Genomic DNA, 25,969 nt, shown 5'->3' with positions numbered 1-25,969 from the left:
AATGCCTTCAATTTTTTTCCATTTAGAATGATGCTGGCCTGAGGCTTAGCGTATATAGCTTTTACCATGTTGAGGTAATTTCCTGTTATCCCTAATTTTTCTAGTGTTTTGAACATAAAGGGATGCTGTATTTTGTCGAATGCTTTTTCAGCATCTATCGAGATGATCATATGGTTCTTATCTTTAAGTCTGTTGATGTGGTGAATTACATTTATTGATTTCCGTATATTGAACCAGCCTTGCATCCCAGGGATGAATCCCACTTGGTCATGGTGCACGATCTTTTTGATATGTTTTTGTATCCAATTTGCCTGAATTTTATTGAGGATTTTTTTTGCATCTATATTCATTAGGGATATTGGTCTGAAGTTTTATTTCTTTGAAGTGTCTTTATCTGGTTTTGGAATTGGGGTGATGTTGGCCTCATAGAATGAATTTGGAAGTACTCCCTCTTTTTGTATCTCCTGAAATAGATTGAAGAGTATTGGTATTAGTTCTTCTTTAAAGTTCTTGTAAAACTCTGCTGTATATCTGTCTGGTCCTGGGATTTTCTTGGTTGGTAGTCTTTTGATGGCTTCTTCTATTTCCTCACTTGATATTGTTCTGTTTAGGTTGTTTATATCATCCTGACTCAATCTGGATAGCTCATATGCCTTAAGGAATTTATTGATACCTTCACAACCCCAGCTCTTTAACCTAGGTTTTAGACTTAATTTCCCATTTATTGAAACAAACAACTTGGGCAAGTTATGTTACATCTGATAACGTCTACCAGACTTTCAGCCTTACAAAGCCTAGCTTAAAATTCTTTCCAAGAAGTTTATTATGCTATACTACATCAAAGTTATGTTTCTCTCTTCATTGATTTCCCAAAGCATGGTTTTTCAAATCATGTGTTGTGACCCATGCATTGATGCTTCATGAAATCTTGTTTTATAGTCACAACTTAAAACATGTTATACAAAAGAAAGAGAAAAGTATCAGAATGTAGTTTTTATGGTAAAAAAAAGTGTTTGTGAATGTGTGTGTGTGTATTGGTTTAAATATATTTCTGTGGGTTGTAGTCAAAGTATTTGAAAACCACTGACTTGGAACAATTCTTGTTTTCTGTCATTCCTCCCGTAGTTATTTTTGGGAAATAGTATCCTATGTGTGCAGCTTTGAGAACCTGAACTCGGGTAGTGGGGTTGGAAATGCAGAATAGAAGATACGTTGTTCTACTTTTTACTTATGGTCCTACACTCTCCCTTAACTTTGTGTGGGTGTACAGTACAAGTAGGGTTAGCCTTATGTTTGTCCATATCCACGTTCCATTGCCCCTCCCTGTTTTTTGAAAGCTATCCTTTTTTTTTTTCATTGCCAAATAATCCTCTCATACACCTTAGGAGAAATATGCAAGAATGTTCATAGTGGTGTCTGTATGTGAGAAGATCTACTGAGACCTCTTGTGTTTGTGGGTTTGTGTGTCCTTGTACTAATACCGTACAGTAACCATCATGATAGCTTTTAATAAGCCTTCTTTGTAAAGCAAGTCTTCCTACTTCATTCTGTTTTTCTTTAAGATTCTCTGGGACATTTGTAGCCTTTTTACACTCATTTTCATACAGATTTTTGAATTTTTGAATCTGACAGTTTCTACTAGAACTCAAGGAAAACAAAGAACTGCTGAGATTTTTTCTTTTTTTTTTTTAGGTATAATTTACATATAATTCACTTCTTTAATATATAGTCTTCTTGGGATTTTAATTGTGACTGAATGAATAAATAGATCAAGTTGGGTGGAATTGACATATTTTCAATATTGACATTTTCTCTGTGAACATGGTAAATCCATCCTTTATTTATTTAGGTCTTTAATTTCTGCCAATTATATTTATAGATTTCTTTGTAGTAATGTAGCACATTCATTGAATTTGTCAATAGTCTTTCTGACTTATGTACTACTATAAATAGCACTTTAAAATTTCATTGTATGTTAGTGATATATGGAAGTACAGTGACGTTTATATATTGACCCTCTATCAGTTGTTTTAGATCCATATATTAATTTTAATAACTTATTTCTTGGATATTTATGATTTTATGCATGCATAGTTTTGTCATATCTAGTAGATGGCCATTGTATTTATTTGTCTTTCTTACTGCTTCCTACTTTATCCTGCATATTTCTATTGGTTAGGCCTCAAGTCTAGTGAAATGGTGATGGTGGACATCCACATCTTATTATCAGCATTAGAACATAGGCTTTCAACATTTCCTATTAAGTAGTTCATTTACTGCAGGTTCCTTGTAGATAGCCTTAATTAGGTTAAGAATATTCCCTAGTAGGGTGTTTCTTAATTTTTAAAAGTTAATTTTAAAAAATTATCTTTTAAATATTTTCTACTACTAAGGAACACAGGCTTGTGCATACTGACAAGCACTTCACCACTGAGCCACATGCTCAGCCCTTTTAAAGATTTTTGAGACAGAATCTTGCTTAGTCACTTAGAATCCTCCTGCCCCAGCCTCCTGAGTAGCTGGGGTTATAGTTGTGGGCTGCGTATTATCCTAATCACTGAGGGCATTGATCCATATGTTGTCCTTATGCCTACTTTGTTAGTCATGGAATTTAACCACTGTGTCCAGAGTTGGTTTTCTATGATTGTACTAGAAATAAGAGAGGTGTATTAGTATCTGCTGTTAAGATTGTGAATATGAGTTTGGTGTCTCTTTAGCATGTGTTCATTTTTGCTCTGTATAATTTGAGACCATTCTGTTAGGAGTAAACAAATAAAAAGTTCTTACATGTTTCTGTTGAATTTAAACTTTTATCATTATGCGATAACTCTATCTCTGGGAATGTTTTGTTCCACCATTTTTAAAAATTGAGGTATATATAATTCTCATACTGAAATTCACTCTTGTGTGCAGTTCAGTGGATTTTAGTGCATTCAGAGAGTTAGTTGTGCAGTCCTCCTCAGTGTCTAATTCCAGGACGACTTCGTCTCCCTGTTGTATTTGTAGTTATCTTGGTTCCCTCATCCTCCTATTCCTTGGCTACAAATAATTTACTTCTTCTATGGATTTTCCATTTCTGTACTATAAATATAAGTAAAATCATGTGATATGTGTTCTTTACTGTCTAAAATCTTAGCATGAAGGTTTCAAGTTTCATCTGCGTGTATCAGTACTTCATTCTTTTTATGGCCAAATAATATTCTGTACATATAGTAGATTTTGTTTATCAGTTGGTAGGCATTTGGGTTGTTTATATGTTTAAAAAAATTTTTTTGTAGTTGTAGATGGACAGCATGCCTTAATTAATTAATTAATTAATTAATTAATTAATTAATGTTTGTATGTGGTGCTGAGAATGGAACCCAGTGCCTCACACATGCCAGGCAAGTGCTCTACCACTGAACTACAGTCCCAGCTCAGGTTATTTCTCCTTTTTGACTTGTGAATAATGCAGCTAAATAATGCAGGAATGTACAAAAGTTCCAGTTTCTCCAAATCCTTACCAACAGTTGATATTTTCTATTAAAAATTTATCGTTATCCTAGTGGTGTGAAGTGGTATATCGTTGAGCTTTTGTTTTGTATTTCCCTAAGACTAATGATGTATAGCATCTGTTCATGTGCTGTTGGCCATCTGAATATCTTTGGATAAGTGTCTTTGCTGTTTCCCATATTTAAATTGTTTGTCTTTTTTTGGTTGAGTTCTAAGAGTATTTATGTATTCTGGACATAGATCTTTCTTAATTATGACTTGCAAATATTTTCTTCCATCCCTTGCCTTCTCACTTTATTGCTGTTATCTTTTGAAACACAAATTTAAATTTGAATAATACCCAGTGTATCTGTTTTCTTGGTTGCTCATTCTTCAGGTGTGTTGCTCCTGATCTTGAGGGGAGAGCATCTGTCTTTCCCAGTTAAGAAGAGCATTAGCTGTGGTTTTTTTTTTGTAGATGTCCTTTATCAAGCTGAGGGATTTTCCTTTTGTTCCTAACTTGTGTGTGTTATGAAAGGGTAATGGATTTTGCCAAATGCTTTTTCTGTGTCCAGCTAGGTGATCATGTGGTTTTCCAACCCCTCTTTTTTCTGTTGTAGTTATATCAACTTTCTTTTGGGTAGAAGTTTCAGTCTCCTGAGTGAAGTCGAGTTTCATTCTAACTATCAAGGAAATGTCTGTTTTCTGTCTAGTTGAGTATACTTTCTTCCTGAGTCACCAGTGCACTGAAGATGGTGTTTCTGTGTCTCCCCCCCCCCCCCCCTAGGATTTTTAGTTATTTTCAAGGGGAGAGTAGATCCAGGTACAAGGCTGCTTTGTTATTGGAAATGAAATTTATAATAAATCAGCTTCTTAAGTCATGGAGAAAAGAGACAAAAGATAAATTTATTTTCTGCTTACCATTGTTCAGAGCTGTGAGTGGTCCATGAGGCATTTAGTGTTTTACTATTGTATTTTCTCTCTTCTTAGGGTTATAGAGAGTAAAGTTTTAGTTGTAAAATATTGCCAGAGTTTCTAGGCTAAAGTAATAAAATAAGGTGACTTGAGATAATGTAGCAAGTTACTAAAAATTTAGAGCGAAAGTTCTTATGAATATAAATATATATAAAATTTGTTTTCCTTAAGTCATAGGTGGACGCCTTTATTTTATTTGTTTTCTATTTTTATGTGGTGCTAGGGATCAAACCCAGTGCCTCACACATACCAGGCAAGTGCTCTACCACTCAGCCCCAGCCCCAGCCCCATTATGAATATTTCTTGATCACTCCATTAAATTTTTTAAAAAATATTTTTTGGTTGTTGATGGACCTTTATTTTTATTTATTTTTTATTTATTTGTATGTGGTGCTGAGAATCGCACCCAGTGTATCACACATGCTAGGTAAGCACGTTATTCAAATTCACCAGTTATTCAAATATAAAAGTGCAGATGGTCCATCCTGGTCCACAGTGGCTTCTTTTTTGTATTGGGTATTGAACCCATGGGTGTTTTCCCACTGAGCTACATCCTCAGTCTTTTTTAAGTTTTTAGTTTTGAGACAAAGTTTGCTAAGTTGCTGAAGGTCTCTCTGAATTCTGAGTCTGATCTTGAACTTGAGATTCTCCTACCTTAGCTTCCTGAGTTGCTGGGATAAGTGCCATTGCACCCAGTTTATAGTGGCTTCTTTTCTGAGACTGTCATTCCATAGAATGTGTTTCTCTTTGTTGACTAAAGAGTGTATATTTTTTTAAAAATATTTTTTATTAGTTGTTGATGAAATTTTTAATTTTTATTTATTTATTTGTAAGTGGTGCTGAGAATTGAACCCAGTGCCTCACACATGCCAGGCAAGTACACTACTGCTGAGCCCCAACCTGAGATTCTATATTTTAAACTTCAAAAACTAGTTGATAAATGTAAGTGTCCAATTGTGAATGGAGCACATATTTTAAAATTGTTGACAGCTTATTTTCTTCATGTTTTAGTTCATCTGGTTGATATCTGGAACATGATCGAAGCCTTTCGAGACAATGGCCTTAATACACTGGACCATAGCACCGAGATCAGTGTGTCCCGCCTCGAAACCGTCATCTCATCCATCTACTATCAGTTGAATAAGCGCCTTCCTTCTACTCACCAAATCAGTGTGGAACAGTCCATCAGCCTCCTCCTCAACTTTATGATTGCCGCTTATGACAGGTAGTACCTTCCACACTTGCTTCACTCTAGGAACACCTGTCACTTACTTCATTGCTCTGTTTCCAAACTGCCTAAGGCTAGTCCACTTAGAATCACAGTTAAAAGGGAAGTTAGTCAGTATAAGTCTCTTCTATCCAGTCAACAGTGACTTAACTGTCCTGGAGCACCTCATGTTAAGCTCTCTAGTATCAAGGAGAATCACAATGCTTGACATGTTGTTGAGTTCAATAGCTGCTCCCTCTCCAGTGACATATCTAAGTTGTGAGTGTGATTATGAGGCTTTCTAGTTGACTTTTAAGATATCTTTTCTTTAATCTGTAACATTAAGTGCCTTTGGACTAAAGTATCTTGTTTTGTCTTTATAAATGTTGAGGAACCTATTAAAAAATTTTTTTTTTCAGTGCAGGACATTGGTAAACTTACAACAAGAGAAGAAAAATTATTTAAATGTATCCCAAATTAAAATGTAAATGATTTGAGACACTTGTATTCATAGAGAATTAAGTTGATGTTTTGAAAAAGAAAACCAAACCAATCATGCAGGATGGAAGCAGAAGCTAGCAGTTACATTCCAGGAGCTGAGAGCTCATATGTCTGCTTTCTGTTACTCTGTTGGCTGTTTGGTTTGGATAGATTAATTCTATCTGCTTCATTTTTTTTTCTCTATAGGCTTACTTTGAGTTCATACCTTTGTAAAATGTTATTAATTATACTTTAAATAGTGAAAATTCTGTGAGTTAGTGATGAAACTAATTGTATCAAAGTAAAACTTTGTATCAAAGTTAGGTCACAATTAGATAGTTACTAAATGTACAACATGTTTATAAGATGTTACCTGATTATATATTATAGATATTTAGTAGAAAATTATTTAAAGGAAATTTATATTATTAAAATCAGAATATCCTAGAGACATGAGTCCCAGAATCCTAATGCCACTTTTTAGTAGATCAGTGAATCCATAAGGTTAATTTTACACTTTCTGAGGATAATTTTGATTCAGAATCCTTAGTGAAAATTGTTATTCTGTGATGAATAAGCAGCGCCTTATCATGACACTGACCCACTGAGTATGTCAGTTCAAGGGGTCACAACACAAATCAATTTAAGAAGCACTTTTATAAAAAGTCAGAAATAAAAATATCTACTACCTGGGCTGGGATTGTGGCTTAGGGATAGAGTGCTCACCTCGCATGTATGAGGTCCTGGGTTCGATCCTCAGCACCTTATAAAAATAAAATAAAGGTATTGTGTCCAACCACCGTTAAAACATAAATATTAAAAAAGAATCTACTATCTAAAAATGATAAGCAGGGATTAAAAACTTTTATTCAATAGTCAAATCAAGTTAAATACTATGGTATCTGAGCTGCTGTAAGAAAATATGTTAAACTGATCAGCCTAGGTGTCCATCATTGGATGAATGAATAGGAAAATACGGTACAAATACAAAATGGAGTTTTATTCAGCCATAAAGAAGAATGAAATTATGTCATGTGCAGGAAAATGGATGGACCTTGAGAACATTATGAAATAAGCCATACTCAGAAAGTCAAGGGTTGTATATTTTTTCTCACGTATGTGGAAGTTAGGTAAAGGAAAGGAAAGGTGGGGGTGGGGTATCTCATGAAAATTGAAGGGAGATCAGTAGAGTAGAGGAAAGGGACCAAGGGGAGGGCCCAGGGGAGAGAAAAGGAAGTACCTGGGAATGATATTGGCCAAATTATAGTGTTACATTGTGTGTATGTATGAGTATGTAATAACAAATTCCACTATTATACACAACTGTGATGCACCAATAAAAAATAGAAAAAAAAGCACCATAAACACAGTTGCTTATAAACAACAGAAATATATTTCTGACAGTTGTGGAGGCTGGAAGTCCAAGAACATGGTGGGAGAGATTGTATGTTGTAATGTCCTGCTTTCTGGCTCTTAGATGACAACTTGCTGTATCTTCACGTGGTGAAAGGGGCAAGGGATCTCTCTGGGACCTCTTTTTTTTTTTTTTTTTTTTTGGTGCTGGAGCTCAAACTCAGGGCCTTTGTGCATGGGAGGCAAATACTCTACCAACTAAGCTATGTTCCTAGCCCGGCCTCTTATATGGGGACTAATCCCATTCATGAGGGCTTCACTCCCAAGACCTAGTCAACCCCCCCCCCCCCCAAAATACCCCACCTTCTCATGCTCTCATGTGACAGAGACATTCAGACCATAGCAAATGGCTAAAGAATGGAGGAAAGGAAGAGTAAAAAGATAGAAACATAGGAGCAGAAGGCACAGAGATATCCTGGGATGGATTCAGAGAGAACTGGACATGTGCAGAAAAAGACCAAAAGAATAACTGGACAGTCAACCAGATGAAGACAGATGGGTAGATGAGCACGCTGAAAACACTAGCAAATCCAGAAAGATGAGTGAGTGACGAGTAGCAGGGTGAGTTTGGTGATATTCAAGTCCACATGTTTAACACTTTGACCATGGGTATTAGAATCTGTTATCCTGTCTTCACTAACCTTGACATCTGCATATGATAAGAACTTATTTAACTCTCTAGACATTTAAAATGGGCTTTCTGGGGCTGTGGCTGTGGCTCAGTGGTAGAGCACTTGCCTGGCACGTGTAAACCACTGGGTTCGATCCTCAGCACCACATAAAAACAAATAAATAAAATAAAGGCATTGTGTCCATCTACAACTAAAAATATTAGGAAAAAAAAAAACCAAATTGGCTTTCTTTCTTTTTTGGGGGAGTGGGTATTAGGGATTTAATTGAGTTGCACACAACCACTGAGCCACTTCCCTAGCCCTTTTTGTTTTTTATTTTGAGAGAGGGTCTCACTAAGTTGCTTAGGGCACTGCCAAGTTGCTGAGGCTGGCTTTGAACTTTTGATCCTCCTGCCTCAGCCTTCCAAGCCCCTGGGATTACAGGTGTGTGCCACCATGTCCAGCTAAAATTGACCTTCTTATACTGGAAAAAAGAAAGGATCTGTTTATCAGAATTTTTAGAAAATCAGAGCATTATGTTGTTGAATACTTCAAGTATTAGTCTTTTTATTGAATGGTCAATTTATTTAGGCTGAAGAGTCCCTTTGATATGCAGATTACCTAGTTATTTCGACTGAGTCAGGTTTTGTATTTCATAATTCCTCAAGGTTAAAATTGAAGGCAAATATTACTTAATCTTAACTTTCCTCACTTTAAAATTTATATTCTTTTTTTTTTTTTTTTGCCAAATGGTTTCTGATTATTATAATAGATTATAAGACCCTAAAACAACAGGAACAAATGGGGTCTGAGACTTCCTTCCAGAAATAGTATTTTCTGAGGATTTAATTTTTTAAATGCTTGAGTTTTAAATACTTTACATTTTAACATCACATACTTTATGTAATGTTACATTTAACACACTTCACATTTTAAAACGTTGAAAAATACAGATTTCCATTACAAACACCTGTGTGTACAACCTTGGCAAAAGCCACAAAAACTAGCAAAAACATGGATAGCCTCATTCTTCCCACCTCTTGGGTCCCCCACCACTGCAGTGCAGGTTATCCTGTGGTCTGGTCCAACCATGGGGCAGAAGTTGACTATCCACATTCCCAGCAGGAGGGAGAGATCTGCCTTCCTGTTCTGCATTGAGACACTTTCACATTCTAGTGCTTTTTACTTACAGACCCGTTTCTGTTTCAGCTCTTGGTATTAGTTCAGTGTCTTTAGCTGTGAGGAAGAGAAAGCTGCTTACATGGGCTTTTACAGTAACTGGGGCCAGAGGGAGGCCGGCTTTGGATCTTGGTTGCATTAAGCCCTGGCTTCATTTCCTTACTCTCCTTCCAGCTGTGCCTTCCTATTAGGCTCACCCTTAGGCTGACTTCAAGAAATGCTTGCTAACAGCCACTAAATGCATCCTTTTTTAGGTATAGGTAGAGGGAGAGAGTCACCTTTTCTCAGCATCAAACAGAAGTAGCTGAACTTCCCTCTGGAACTGTGCCCTTAGGTCAGATATGTGGAGGTGTTGTATCTGCTAGCTCAAACACATCAGGATGTGTGTCTCTGGAGCAGAGAATGGTTTAATCTCACTTTGACCACATGCTACTCTGTGGTGGGAATGGGTAGATTAAATATGAGGGAGACAACTACAGTGGTCACCCTAAGCTTCATGCAGTACAGCATAAACTTGTGGAACCCTTTCACCTGAAGTGATCCCACTGTCCACTCAGTTTCTTAAACCTGAAATCTGAGAATCATTTATAAGTCTTCCTTCTCCTCTAATCCCCACATCCAACCAATTACTCAGTCCTGTCATTTCTGCTTCCTGATATCTCAAGTGTGATGCTTTTCTCCAGTGTGTCTTCACCTTTCCCTGGACTATTGCCCTGGTTGCTCACTGATCATTTTGTAGTACTTTCTTCTCTCCCTCATTTATTCGGTTTTAGGGATAATAAACATCCATGCACCCACTATCTAATCCAGAAATACTACTATTGGCAGTAACTTCCATTTATCTCTATGCTGTCTTGTCCTGTCCCACTGACCTGAACCTAGTTCAGGTTAACACTATCCTGATTTGTGTTACCCTTTTCTTACTTCTGAAATACAGTTTGTCACATATATAGGGATAAAGTATTGTTTAGTGAGTGTTCTGTTTTGTTGCAGTACTGGGGATTGAACCCAGGGACTTACACATCTAGGCAAATGCTCTACTGCTGAGTTACATCCTCAGTGTTTTATTTAGCTTTTCTTCACTGTTACCAAAAGACCTGATAAGAATAATTTTGGAGGAGGAAAAGTTTATTTGGCTCCTGGTTTTAGAAGTCTCAGTCCGTAGATGGTTGACTCCATTGCTCTGGGCCCGAGACGATGCAGAACATCATGGTGGAAGGGTGGTGAGGAGGAACGCAACTCAGTACATTACAATCAGGAAGCAGAGAGAGCTCTGTTCATCATGGACAAAATATAAACCCCAAAGGCATACACACAGTGACCTATCTCCTCCAGCCACACCCTACCTGCCTTCAGTTACCACCCAGTTAATCCATGTCTGTGGATTAAGGAACTGAGTAGGTTAAGACTTTCATAACCCAATCATTTCACCTTTAAATTTTCTTACATTGTCTCACACATGAGCTTTTGGAGGATACATCATATCCAAAGCACAGCACTCAGCTTGATTATTGTTTTAATTATTTTTATTTAGTTATAAAAAGAGTGTTATGCTGGGGATATGGCCCAGTTGGTAGAATGTTTGCCTCATATGCACAAGGCCCTGGATTCAATTCCCCAGCAAAAAAAAAAGAAAGGTGTTATGGGGCTGGGGATATATAGCTCAGGGATAGAGCACTTGCCTAGCATGTGCAAGAACCTGGGTTCAGTCCACAGTACTGCAGAAGAAAAAATAATAATAATAAGGTGTCATCATGCTGTATATACTATTATCTGCTTTATTTTTTCACCTATTGACATTATTTTTATTTTTTTAATTTTTATTATTGGTTGTTCAAAACATTACATAGTTCTTGACATATCATATTTCACACATTTGATTCAAGTTGACATTATTTTAGATGCATTCATGTTGCATGCAGCTGTAGACCTATCTTATTGTGAGTTATTGTTCTAAAATTTTCATATACTAATTCTGAGAGGGCATTCTTCTTTGATAGCTACGTTTTCTCTTTTTTGCTCCTGTGTAGGAGAGGATAATATTTCATGAGTTCCTGAGAAATTTATTTTATACTTTATTTCTGACAATTGAATATCTTTTTTCCTCTTGTGTTTTTTAAGCATTTTTTTTTAGTTGTACATGTACACAATATATTTATTTTAATTTATTTTTATGTGGTGCTGAGGATCGAACCCAGGGCCTCACGCATGCGAGGCAAGCACTCTACTACTGAATTACAATCCCAGCCCTCCTCTTGTGTTTTTTCATCAATTTCTGCCTTATAAATGAGTCTGTGGCCTTTGCCAAAAGTGTTAGTTCAGAGGTATGATGAAATTCCACCTTAAAAATGAAACAAACCTATAAGAAAATAAAATATACCTATTGAAACTAGGTTTGGATAAAATCTATAAACAGTGAATATTGAACTTATTGTTGAACAGTCCAGGCTTAGTGTTTGCCATCTAAAATAATACTTAATAGAAAACATCTTTGCTAATTTGAACAACCTAAAGATTCCTTTAGGGTAATAACTTATACATAAAGATGTTCCTTAACTTACTGTGGGTTATATCCCAATGAGCACATCATAAGTTGAAAATGCATTTAATACATCTAAACTACTAAACATCCTAGCTGAGCAACACAGTGCACCTAGAGTACCTGCTGTTTACTCTTATGACTACATGGCCCACCAGGAGCTGATCACGTGACTAGCTGGAGACTCTGTCCTGCAATGAAGAGAGCATGACCTACTGCATTTTGCTAATTTCAATCCAGATTGAAAATTTGAGCTGGCTACATTTTGCTAATTTCAATCCAGATTGAAAATTTGGTGCACTCCTGTAACACCAGATCTTTAGGAGGCTGAGGCAACAATATTGCCAGTTTGAGGCCAACCTTGCAATTTAGTGAGGTCTCAAAAAAGACTAGGATGTAGCTCAGTGGTAGAGTGCCCCTAGGTTTGGTCCCCAGTATTTAAATTTTTAAAAAGTTCAAAATTGGAAGTATGATTTTTACTTATTGTGTATTGCTTTTCACACCATCACAAAGTCAAGAAATATTTAAGTCAAACTGTTATAAGTTGGGGACCATCTATTTTGTTTTAAAATTTATGATAGAGTTATATGAAATATTTCCTGTTGTTTGAAAATATGGTTAGCAATAATTTTATAGTCTTCTTTTAGCAGTTTAATTTGAATACTTTTTAAAAATATATATATATATATTTTTAGTTGTAATTGGACACAATATCTTTATTTTATTTTTATGTGGTGTTGAGGATCGAACCCAGGGCCTTGCACATGCTAGGCGAGCGCTCTACCACTGAGCCATAACTCCAGCCCCTTGAATACCTTTAAATGATTTTATAGTTGCCTTTTAATAGTAGACATTTAAAACAAAATAGTATAAAACAGTGTGTGTTTCGTCTGTGTGAGGCCCTGGGTTCAATTTCCAGCAACACACGCACACACGCAAAGCAGAAACAGACTAGTCTATTTTAAAAGTGCAAAGCAGAAATAAACTAGTCCATTTAAAATTGAAGCAAATTGAATTCTGAATCTGCCTGACTAGTGGAGTACAGAGTGGACATGGCTGAAAAAATGATAATATCAGGTTACAGTCTGCCTCAGTGATTTCCAAACAAAACTATAATTTCCTAGGCAGCACAAACATTTTATGTGTTTGGTTACAGTATGTACTTATGTCCCTGCTTGTTCTTAGAAGTGTTCAAGATGACAAGAAAAATATCAGCCAAATAAAATTAGGGTGATGTGCTGAATGGGAAATCGCCCACCCCCGCAGCAGGTTTCACTCTTTAGGTTCTGATCACAACTGTTTTAGGACATTTCCAAGAAATAATAGGGAATGGGCTAGGGGTCTTGAATGTTTAAAATAGTGAAATCCTAAGTGGGGGGATTTAGTACAAAATGGAGAAAAACTGCTGCTCTGAGGAGGACAGGAGTGGAGCCTGGGGCCTGCATCTCTCCTTGGGGTTGGTGACTGCGTACTACTGTAGGATGTGATGGGATGTGTGCCTGCAGCTCCTCTGGAGTGCCCATCGGTGGAATCAGGGGGCAGAGAGGAAGGAGGGGTGCACTCTTCACCTTACTCTGTGGTTTATAGCTTTTCTTCAAAGAAGTCATTGTTTGTGCCAATTTCCAAACAAGAATCTTTTGGTTTCAAGATAGGCAGACCTTTGGGAGAGTTTGACTATTTGTTAATATTTCAGATTTCTTTATGTTTATTTTTTGTGCTTATTTCATCCTGCCTTTTTATAGTGTGTATTATATATATATGTGTGTGTGTATGTATGTGTGTGTATATATATGTATTTTTTTTTCATAAAAGGCAGAGGATACTTTTTCTGAGGTATTGCCTTTTCCTTGCCATTGTTTTGTTCTCCAGGCCACTCGGTGCATCACCTCCAGATAATCTGATGAAGACACTACTCTTATCATGTAACTCACCCTTCAGAAGCCTTCAAGGCTCTCGTGGTTTTGCGTTAAGCCACTCCTCTGTGGGTCTGACTGCACTGGTCCTCACCTTCCTGCTTGCCAGGCTTCAGTTAAATTCCCTGAGGTGCTTCTGTGATTTTTCCAGTGGACATGCTCATCTCTGGCTCCTTTGCATGTGGCTGCTCCCAGCCTCACCCCTGCCCACTCTGCCCAGAGTACCATCTCCTTTTCATCTGTCATCCAAATCTTTTGTCCTTTTCAGGGTTCGCTTCAAGTTTTTATCTATGGTATTGCCTTCCTTATTATCACCAGCCTCATTTTCACCCCTCTGATGACCTATAGTTGTCTGTATCATTTTGATTTTTTGATTATATGATATTCTGAACTACATCCGAAGTGTACAGATGAGATTGAAAGTTTTTGAGAGTACAGATTCTTTTGTATTTATTTGATTCTTCAGTTAGTACAGTGCTGGGTTTTTCATAAATGTCTGAGGTAGAAATGAAAAGCAGGCGTTCTGATTGTGGCAAAATTGAATAATATTCCAAGTTGATTTTACTTGATTAAGCTGTTTGACATTTTTTTTGCCAAGTGGGTTCTTGATTTGCAGTTGATTATCGCATAATCTATTCACTGTGGAATTTTATAAATTAAGATTAATTGGAAAAATATGAGTTTTTGAAAATCAAAGATAAATGCTTATTCCTCTTAGCAACGTGTGATAATTGGACTGGTAATAGTGTTTCTAAAGTAGAAGTCTATTTTCATACAAGAATTACTTATTTATGTTTGGCAGCATCCACAACTGTTTGCTAAAGATGTTGAAATAGCTTGTGTTCTTAAGTAAAAAGACATTCCCCATAGCCTTGTTTTCAAAAGTATTAATTTGAATCGCAAGCCCATATTTGGCACTGCACAGCCAAGAAACAAATCGTTAAGACGAGGTTAATTTAAATACCAAAAGGCAGAATTTGGGACTTTATTAAACTGAAATGAACAATTTCCCAGTCACAGGGCACAGGCGAGGATTGCAGAGGCTTCTGATGATACCTGTGTGTTCAGATACACGTGTTTATTCAGAGTGACTCACTGTTTGCTTTACTTGGCGCAGAGCTGATGGTGTTTTCTGTGTTGGATAATAAGAACTCATTTTAGAAGTCATGTGAGTGGTTATGTGTGTAAAATGATAGGTCTATGGAAATGAACCATGCAGAGAAGTCTGGGAATCTGTATATTCCTTGGGGGAGGGTGTCCCTGGAAGGCTTCCCTCTGGGTGGGGTTGAAATATTAACATAGCAAGTTTCCTGTGTATAGCCATCCTTGACAGACAGTACCTTCTTAAAAATTATTTATGTATTTTATGTTTTAATTAGTCAGATAGTACCTTTTTCTCCTTTTGATTTTGTTGTCTTTGGATAGGGGTTAGTTAATATTCCCTGTTAGTTGAGCTGCATTTTAAATATTGACTTACTAATCAACTATGCAGGGTATTGTAGGTCACATGTTAAGTGAGTTATATTATTTTTGATGAAATCAGGTTAAGTGTCTTTCCCTAACCTTGTTTGATTTGAATTGATTCTGTACAGGCTCTTATTTACATAGGAAGTGGTGAAAACATAGGCATTTGTGTGGTTGTAAATGCCTTGACCAGGGGCAACTGACTATTCAATTTTAAGTGCAACTTGACCAGTGTATAAAGAATAATGTCAGATGTCTGGTGGGAAGGATCAAGTATAAATTCTTCCAGGGAGAATCAGTTAGCTCAAGAGCATCATCATGGGGCACTGGTCTGCTGGATGACTGCAGTTTCTCTCTGCATGCTCCTAATTGCAGAGGAAGGATGCAGGAATTGTGAAAAGTGTTAGAAATGTAAAAGTGAGACTCTCCCTTTGCTTTGTTTGGGGACTGTGTCTGTATAGGAAGTTGCAGTTAGGTTTAAGGTAGACTGACGTTTTACTGACAAGAAAAATATTCATGGCAAAGGGCTCAGTGTTGAAGCCAGGCCTTTTATTTTTATTTTTTGGTACTAGGGATTGAACTGAGGGGCTCTTTACCACTGAGCCATACCCCCAGCCCTATTTTATTTTGAGACAGGGTCTTGCTAAGTTGTTTAAGGCCTCATTAGGTTGCCAAGGTTGGCCTTGAACTTGTGATCCTCCTGCCTCAGCCTTCCAAGTTGCTGGGATTACACATGAGTGCCACCATGCCAGCTGAACAGATTCTTAAACTTAAGCACTCACTAGCATTTTCCCAAATCTCTTCTGTCGGTAAATTCACCTTTAATTTCTGACACCTAAAACTCCTTCAGCTATATATATATATATATATATATATATATATACTCTCTTTGTCTCATGGAAGTACACACTGACACTTTGATGCATATCCCTTCACCCTCAATAAACCATTTTACATTAAGCACTGGCAGAGAGGAGAGGAGATCTGTGGTTTGTTGGGTGGAGGGTTATGTGGAGATTGCCATTTAGCTGTTGTGGACAAGAGAAATGGTTGTAAACATGGGTATGAGAGATGAACTTGTTAAAGGACCATACATTGCTGGTAATAATTGAGGGGTTGGTGAGTCCTCTTACTGTAAACATCCTGATCTAGCTTATTATGTAAATGAACAGACTCTTTGATTGAAGACCAGCCATGGAGACTAGTAATAATATTAATGAATGGAAGAGAATAAAAGTGTTTTTTTCTGCTTCAGGTTAATTGAAAATTATATCTATTATTCTATATTTGAGTATAAGACCAAATCTTAGGACTATTATATGTAACAACAGAGTCCAATTAGAGAATGTTTTGAATAAAGACTGGGAAGTATAAAATATTAGTGTCTAAAATATTTTGAAGATTAGGAAGAATGTTGGGTAAGTGCTAATTATTATAATAATTTTTAGAAGTAAAGATATCATAGTACCCAGTAAGACCTGTTGTTGTAAGGAGTTTACAGATACCCATTCCTGGGTCACACCACCTTTTTCACTGAGGAGCTTAAAGTCAGCCTGGCTCCCTTGTTTAGTGTGTTGGGCTCTTTTACACTCTCCTGTTTGTGCAGGTGTCATTAGTTTCTTCTGTATAGCAAGGAACAGATATTATTTGGTCTCTTTGAAGGAAGAAAGTGAGATTTGGAACCAGAAAGATTTATACAAACATATGTTAATTTTCTTAAATCTTTCATTATGATAAATCTTCAGTTTTTTTTATTGACAACAAAATAAGAACTAAGTCTTAGTATCACATTCAAAGCTCTGTGTTGGCGATTCTCAGCTCTGGACCATATTAAAATTACATGGGGAATTTTTTAAACATGAGGATTAAACCCAGAGGCACTTTACCACTAAGCCACACCCCCATCCCTTTAATATTTTATTTAGAGACAGGGGCTCACTAAGTCTCACTGAGTCGCTGAGAGCCTCATTGAGTTGCTGGGGCTGGCTTTGAACTCGTGATCCTTCTGCCTTAGCCTCCTGAGCTTCTGGGATTACAGGCGTGCGCCACCATGCCCGGCTCCCTTTTTGTGAATTTTATTAAGATTTGTGAAATAATAAGAAATGTAAGTTGGGCACAGTAACACATTTCTCTAATCCCATCTACTAGGGAGGTCAAGTCAGGAGCATCACAAGTTTGAGGTCAACCTTGGCAACTTAGTGGACCCCATCTCAAAATGAAAGATAAAAAGGACTGGAGATGTAGCTCAAGTTGTAAAGTACCCCCCCTCCCTTTCCAAAAAAACCAGAGAAATATACATATTGGTTTCTGTCCCCAGTTCTTGGCACAGAGCTTCTGAATCCTTTGTCATTTCTCAGAGATGGGATACTAGGAGAAGCTTCAGCTTTGAAGTTTGGTCTCCGCCCTGGTTCTTGAGACTGAGCTTTTAATACTGGGTAAATAGTGTCAATAGGGGAATCTTTTGTTCAGATTCTTGATCTTTGACCCTGCCTCCTGGCAGGGCACTCCTGAGACCTAGGTAATTTCCTGATGATAGGAATGTCTGACAACTCTTCTAAATCCCTTGGAATTTCCTGGGTGTTAGGAACATCTTTTGTTCTAATGAGGTGATTTTAGGAGGGCTCCCTGAATAGCCTCAGGATGGAGGTTGGTTGCCAAGAGAACTGACCTGTGTGATAAGAGGGTTGGAACTTTTAGCCCCATCTCCCAGCTTTGGGGAGTGGAGAGGGACTGAAGATTAAGTTAATCAGTGATTTCATCATTCATGCTCATGCATTGAAGCTGTATAAAAAACCCCAAATGTGCAGGAAGGGCATGGAAGCTCTGCACATCTTACCACATACCTCACCCTTATGCAGCTCTTTCATCAGTGTGCGTGGTAGTGTCCTTTGTGAAAAACAGTAGACATATTTCCCTGAATTTTGTAAGCACTCTAGCAAATTAATTGAATGCAAGGAATGGGTTGTGGGGATCCTTGATGTATAGCTGGATGGTCAGAAGTGTAAATGACCACCTACAACTTCAGCTGGCTTTGAAAGTCAGGGCAGTGTTGTGGGATTGAGCCCTCAATCTGTAAGATATCATGGGAGATGAGGGGTCTCTGAAGAAGGGTCCAAGGATTTCCTGGAGAGAAGGGGAACTGGACTCAGGACCAGCAGTGTTCTTGGCATACGTGACAGAAAAGAATTTCAATGTGCTCATCAAAGGTAGAAACAGAGGTTAATTTAGGAAAGTAGATACACATTCAAGTGAGAATGAGGGCAATCTCCAGAGAAGTCTTTTGGGGTAAAACAAGGAGTACATATTCAAGGGAGAACGAGAGCTGTCTTGAGAGTGAGAGATGCATTTTGGGGGTTCCCAATTTTTGTAAAGGAAACTTGGGGGTGGATATGGACAGCTATGTAGAAATGATATAATTCTGGGGATCTCACGATAGCTCCTGGTAGTGTGGTCAGTCTCAGGGTTCCTAGGCTGATGTGGTATTCATTATTTGATCAAGAGATAGCATTGGAAAGTCTCCTAAATTATAGGTTTTTTGAAATATCATGTCTCTTAATCTATTTTTCAGGGGACGGGGTTAATTTAACAGTGCCCAGGTATTACAGATTTCCCAGAAATTTGGGAAGTAACACATCTGAAAAAGAGACTGGCTTGGGTGTGACGGGCTTTGGAAGAGTATGTGGAACTTATGAAATAAAATATTTTTTTTCCTGTTCTTCTTCTTTATGTCTCCTTTGTACTCATTTCTTCTTTCTTCTATCTTACTTCAAGATCTGATCTATCTCCAAGTAGAGAGTAGCAGAATTGAATTGACTTGGAAGAGCTAGTGTCTGCTGCAGAATTGCTTGGTGTATGGGAAGATATCCCCACACATCTGGTGTCAGAGTGATGTGCTAAATTAAGTACTGTGTAAAAGGCAGGAAAAATAGTATCTTTCCTCCTCACCTCTGAGGATTGCATTGAATAACAACAGGATTCTAATTGAGTTAAGGAGAACTAACATGTTAACAATATTGAATTTTCTGTTTCATGAACTTGAATATCTTAGGTATATCTTTAAGTCTTCTTTGATTTCTTTCGCCAGTATTTTGTAGTTTTCAGCATATGGATCTTGAAAATATTTTTAAAAGCCTTTTTAAAAATATTTGTTTAGTTGTAGATAAACACACAGTATCTTTATTTATTTTTATATGGTGCTGAGGATCGAACACAGTGCCTCACATATGCAGGGCAAGCGCTTTACCACTGAGCTACAGCCCCAGCCCCTAAAAGGCTTTTTATCAAAGTATTTTATATTTTATGTGCTAGTATGTTTTAGTTTACAAATAAAATTGAATTTGTGCTTTGAGCTTGTATTCTGCAACCTTGCTAAACCTCATGTGTTATAGTGTTTTTACCAAGTTTTATAGTTTTTTTTTTCTCCCTTTTGGTAGGTTTGCTGGGATTTTATAAATACCTGGTCATATTTTCTGGAATAGACAAGTTTTATTCTTCCAATCTGCATGCTTTTTAACCCTTTCCCTTTTTTTGTCCTCTCTCACCAGCTAGGTTCTCCAGTATCATGTTTAAAAGGAGCAGTCATTCTTGACTTGATCTTAGGGCAAAAGCAATCAGTTTTTCAAAAGTAAGTTTGGTGTTAGGTGCTGTTATTACTATTCTTAAAGATGCCAGATAGAGAAAATTTCTTTTTCTACTTTTCTGAAAGTATTAGGAATTGAGGCTGAATTTAATTCTTCTTTGTTAAGTGCCTCCTCATACCCTGGAGGCAGCCAGTGCTCTTGCTTTCTTACTATTTCACAGATGGTTTATACATGTACAAATAGTATGTGAGGATATACTTTTCTTCTTCCTTTTAAACATGATTGCTAGACAATATTCTAACTATTTTGTTCTATACATGTATACATTCTTGCTTGCTTTTTAAAAAATTTAACAGTATTATATATTATTCTTTAGCTTTCATATATTATTCTCAATCTTTTTTAAAAAATACTTATTTTTTAGTTATAGGTGGACACATGTCTTTATTTTTACTTTATATGGTGCTGAGGATCTAACCCAGTGCCTCACACATGCTGGGCACGCACTCTATCTCTGAGCCACAACCCCAGCCCTGTTCTTATTCTTTTTTGACAGCATAGTCAGTCTTTTGTTAATGAACATTTGGGAATTTCCAGTCTTTTGCCTTTAGAAAATACTTCAGTAAATGACTATGAATATGCACATTTGAAGCCATCATTTTAGACTTCTTGAGTGTGTAAATTATTTGGGAGGGAAACAGTTTTCTCCTCCCTTTGCTTCCCTGCTTTAACTGTGTCTAGATAATATGCTGTCTTTTGTAAAGGGCTCAGTTACCACAGAGAGAATAAAATTTTTGCGTTTCCACACCAGCTCTTGTGCTTGGTCTAGGTGTGAGGTGACTCCTCACCTATCATTAACATAATTCACATTTGACATAATTCCTTTCCTGTAGTATCAGAGCCATCAGTGATAATCACCTTGGAAGTCAGTAGGAAGGAAGGCTTTTCCTTGCAAAGGCATTTCCTAGGTGCCTGCTTTTCCCTTACAGTTATCTCAGACTCCTGGCATTCCCAGCGTGTAGTCTTTAGCATCTTGCCAGATCTTAGGCCACTGGTTTGACTTTGACTCACTGATAGCTCTTTAAGGTTCCTAAAATTCCACTCCTCCTAACATAGTAATCCTTTGGTTTTTGCCTTTCTTGTACCATGAGGTATTCTTCATCATTTCCAGGTGCTGTATTGTCTTTATGTGGAACAGTGTTTTTATTTCTGAAGAGTTATGTTTTTATCTGATGAATAAACTCAGCCCCAAGAAAAATCTGAGTGTAACAAAAATTTGTATTTCCTGGCTGTGTTTTTACTGAGAATCTTCTGTTTTATAGACCATTTGTTTTTCTCAGATGTGATCTTTATATGTACAAAGGTGGTTTGGAAAGGGGAAACACTGTGTTAGGGCTTCTTTTAGTGAATATAAATGAATGATATTTGCTTTTCAAGACCAAGGTGATATAGCTCTCATTATTGTAAAAATATTTTATTTAAGTCACTGTGAAGCTCTATGAGCGTAAGCTTTGTAAAATTAACACAAAGACCCATCTTTAACTTACGTATGCCAAATTTAACAATCAATTGGTGACGTTTTTACCTGAATGAGACCAGGGCATAGCCGACAGGGTGGAACGCAGCCATGGACAGGGAGCCTCAGGCCTACTTGGTTCTGCTGGTGGTGTGCACCATTTCTTTAGGAATTCATTTTTCCAGTTCCTAAAAAAGAATTAATATTGCCATCCTCTCCCTTTTTTTCACAGTGGTATATTGGAAGATCTGAGAGAGGCAGGATTAAGATTTTTAGAATAAACATTTCTGTGGTGACAAAGGTTGTTACAGTAAAAACAAAGATGAATGGACTATAAAATCTTTAAAGCAGTGTGCACCCTGTTGTTTAGGGCATAACAATAAGCTTGTTATCCTGAAATAAGGACACATTTCTGAGTTATTTTCAAACCAGATGGTCCCTCAGTTTTGACTACTTTAAAACACCTCAGCGGTGGATTTAATGGGTTTAGGGGGTAGGAAACAATTCAGGTTCATCCATCTGGCCTCTGCCTACAGAACCAATAGAAGTTACTTTTTATGTAGTTTCTAAAACTCATTTCCAGATTATTCAGGTTAGCTTTAGCATTCTTCACCTAGTATAGATGAAGTTCTTAATTATACAAAGGAAAAAATCCAGGCTTTCAAATGTTGCCGAATTGTAACGTGTAACGGCAGGAATCAGCTTACTGGTTGCTCAATATTTAGTTATACATTTGATTGCTTTTGTGGTTCCAGATAGCAATTATTTCTAATATTTATTTTTCAGTGAGGGCCGAGGCAAGTTGACCGTATTTTCAGTTAAAGCTATGTTAGCAACCATGTGTGGTGGAAAAATGCTGGACAAATTGAGATGTAAGTATTTTCATATTATTTGAAAACTTTTCTTTTCAAATTAGGAGCTTTAAACAGTTTTGATGAATGTTTTGGAAGATGCCTTATTGAGCTTTTGTATTTTATTTTACCTCCTCTCTTTGCAGCAACTGGCTCAGTATGTGAGTTACGCCACCTACTGTTCAAATGGAGAAGTTGGTTGATTTAATTGTTTTTTAAAGTGAAAAAACCAAAGAGGTTCAGAATAATAATGTTGACATTTTAAAAATCCTTCAAAAACTGTTTTCCATGTTACTAAAATGTGCTTGAAGATGATTATGTTGAGAACTTTTACCTAATTAGAAAATAAATTTGATTGCCTTTGAGGGGTCTGGTCAAGCCCAGCCTTTTCTTGATGACAACATTTGGTCAGGTGGTATTTGCTGTGTTTAAACTATTCTCAGTACTTATAGTCAGGCTCAGCTATTTGGAAATTGATAGCCTTCCCTCCTGCAAGTTATCTTTTCTTTGTTGTTGTTTTGGTTTTCTGTTGACCAGTTTGGCATTTTATTATCCAGTAGATATTGTAAGAATGTGACTCGATGAAATCAGTGAAGACAAGAACTACAGCTATTTAATTTTTCTGATTGTGGTTTGTATTTATTCGATCATTAGGTGACTTTTGCTTCTGGACTGTGCCAAGCATTGTGCTAAGTGTTCTTCATATATTTTCCCATGAAATCCTTAAAAATTCCTTCAAGCAGAAGGTGGCTTTTTTTTTTTTTTTTTATGGGGGAAAGCTGGGATTTCATCTGAATTCAGAGCACTGGTCTAGGCTACTGTGTCATTTCCCCCCACGCCAGTACTGTAATGTGAGGCGCACATGTTACAGAACCATGTTCAAGTGCTTCCATACAAGCACCAGAGACAAAGGAGCTTGCCTCAGGTTTCAGGGAGATGAAGTTGAATCTGTGTGTTTTAACCAAGTGTTGAGATACTCTCTGAATTCAACTGTGCTGTAGCATGTCTCATAAACTGGGTCTTGATGATTGCATCCTTGGGATATTCCTTTGGGTTCTGCTTTTTTTTTTTTTTTTTAATTGAAAAAACAGAGGCTTGATCATCTCAGATTTGAGTGAGCTTTGGACGAGATTGCCTCATAGGCACATTTGTTCTCTCTGTGTTTTTTTTTATGTGATGCATTGACATTGAAAGTTGGAAAGTTAGATGACCCACAAGATCAGATTTAGATATTCTAAAGAACGATCTTAGATCATGTATTTGATCAACTCTTGTCCTGTTTATCTTCATTTCAAAATTGGCTGCAATGTCGTAAAGTGGTCATAAAAATTAATTTTTTATTTAGATACTTTTCTAAGGTTTTTTTTTTTTTTTTAAAAACATGATATCTGAAAATATTACTCTTTGGGACTGAAATCTTTCATATTTTCTTAATGTGGAATGGTGTTTTTCTGAGGAAGATAATATATAGATGAATTTATATTTCATTGACATACACAAGAAATTTGGAATCTTGTTTGAGTTTTAAATTGATGATGTTACCAGATGAAGAGGCTGGTTGGAAAATAGTAGTAGGTTGATTGATTTTATTTAGCTGCATATTCTATTTTATTTATTTTTAGTGGTGCTGAGGCTCAAACCCAGAGCCTCATACATTCTAGGCAATACAGCCCCAGCCCCTAACTGCATATTTTAGATGATCCTAGAGTCTTTACATTTCTGTGATTAAATTTGCTACATTTACATGTAGTCAGCTCCCCTGGCACATTGTGAGTACTTAGAAATTTGCCAGATATAAATTATTGATCGAATAAAAAAATCACAACAATTTTTTGTTGTTAACTGTTTAGTGAAAAAGTGCAAATTTCTCTAGTATATAAAGTATGGAAGGACCCATGTGGTGGCAGTTTGTGTTTTCTATGCTGATGGTCCAACCTACAGCCCCAAGCATGCTAGTTAGGCAAGCACTTGACAGCAGGTTTTTTGGTGTGGCTTTGAACTTCTTGGAAAAACACAAATTGACCAAGATTCAGGGGGCACAAGAACATGCATGCTACCGCAAATGGAATGTGTTGGTGTGCTCAAAATGCTTTCATTACACTTAGAATAAAGATTGAGATGATACAAGTTGTACTTGATTACTGATCTCTTAAGCACCATGTTTATCTTATTCAGATACATAAAGATACATTTTCTTTATTCTCATAATTATGGTTTTTCTACCAATGTAGCTCTGTTTAATTTTTATTGTACTGTAATTATCTTTGCTTGGGAATTAGCTGTTCAACGTAAGTGGACATTTTGGGTATTGAAAGCCTGTCTCCAGTTTTAAATTTCAACCACCCAGGGTGTAAACCCCTTTAAAATGAGGCCAGTTTCTTCTGTTTACCAGAACTCACTGATCATAATTTAAACATCTTTCATTTGTTAGTGATGTCATTCTTTAATCTATTTAGGGATAAGTAAAGTTTAGGGTTGTTTAGTCCCTTCTCTTGAGACTGTAGTTGACCCATGGGGTTAAGGGTGTTGACCCCCCCTCAGTAGAAAATCCACAAAATGCTTTTAACTCCTCAGTTCTTAACTGATAGTAGCCTGCTGTTGGCCAAAGGCCTTACTAATAACATAAACGATTGATTAACACTTTGTATGCTGTATGTGTTTTGTATGGTAGGAAATAGGCCAGAATGGTGAGAGATGGCTCACTAAAATATGCAGTTCTCTGGAGAAGTGGACTGCTCCTGCGGAGATGATCAGTATCACACGTGTTCATGTGATGCAAGATGGGCTCACCTGCCCACTCTGATAGCACTAGGAGGTAGCTACAAAACATGGTAGTAGTACACTATGTACTACAGTTGATTTTATGCAGTGTGTTTCAATACTGTGTCTTTGCATTTGTTTACATTTCTCTCCACTGCAAGTGGTGCCATGTGTAGTCTGTGTAAAAGCTTTGATAAATTTTAACTTTTCATAGTTGATTTGTATAGAGTATAAATGACAAAATAGACTTATCTACATATATTTTATAAATTTTTCATATTTTTTTCAGTATTTCTGAGTTATGAGGTTCATCTGTGAGTTTTTTCAAATTGTCCCAGGTATAAAAAAAAAAAATCCTGTATATAAATAAGTAAGTGCACCTGAGTAGTTGAAACCAATGTTGTTCCAGGGTCAGCTGTACTGTGCCTTGTAAATTCTTGATTGTTGTTGGAGGTAGAATGCGTGTGTCCTTTATCACTGGTTAATGTGATGTTAACAGTATACTAGTCTCTGGAAGTCTTTTTGCTTCTGATTTACTACTTTTCATATGCTACTGAAAAAGAAAATCATAATGAAATTTCTTAGTATCTGTTTAAGCTAAAGATTCAGAGTGATTTCTCCATTATGAGAGAAGCACCTGGTTGTCAGTTTTGGCTGTTGTGAGAATCTTTCCCTTGGTTTTTAATTGAGGTGGCTGAATAAGGAGGCAACCAAAGTGAACTATAACTCTGGCTGGTAACATCACAGAAGGACTCATCATTTATTCACTCTCTTCTACTCCACCCTCCTCCTCCTCACTGCTTTTTTACTGCTATCTCTATTCATGTTTTCACTATGTTAGGTTTTCTAGTATATGGAATACACCTTAGCATGTGTACTTTTTTTTCTTTTTACTTTGATCTTTTAGTTTTTACCTCTTAGAATTTAAAAACTTCGAATTTAAAAACTTTGAATTTTCCCCCCATCTTTTTCATTTGACTTCTTAATGTTTGTTTTAGTGTCAAGGTAGC

The 25,969-nt window shown here is 36.8% G+C and overlaps 1 protein-coding gene across 8 annotated transcripts in view; it reads left to right on the top strand.

The window, feature by feature from the left end:
• The window catches only part of Dtnb (dystrobrevin beta), a 229,598-nt gene that overhangs the window by 42,613 nt on the left and 161,016 nt on the right, over positions 1-25,969 (top strand). For 6 of the 8 annotated variants that reach the window (XM_071601406.1, XM_071601405.1, XM_071601403.1 and 3 more), the window contains exons 4-5: positions 5,458-5,671; positions 22,135-22,220. In XM_071601406.1, coding sequence (XP_071457507.1) covers positions 5,458-5,671; positions 22,135-22,220 — 300 coding nt within the window. Of the gene's footprint in view, positions 1-5,457; positions 5,672-22,134; positions 22,221-25,969 lie in introns of those variants that run through there. The other 2 variants (XM_034636797.2, XM_071601407.1) reach the window with 2 other exon arrangements.

Source organism: Marmota flaviventris, chromosome 14, assembly GCF_047511675.1.
Source record: "Marmota flaviventris isolate mMarFla1 chromosome 14, mMarFla1.hap1, whole genome shotgun sequence".
In the NCBI taxonomy this organism is placed as follows: domain Eukaryota; kingdom Metazoa; phylum Chordata; class Mammalia; order Rodentia; family Sciuridae; genus Marmota; species Marmota flaviventris.
This window is presented reverse-complemented; position numbering and strand designations above follow the sequence as displayed.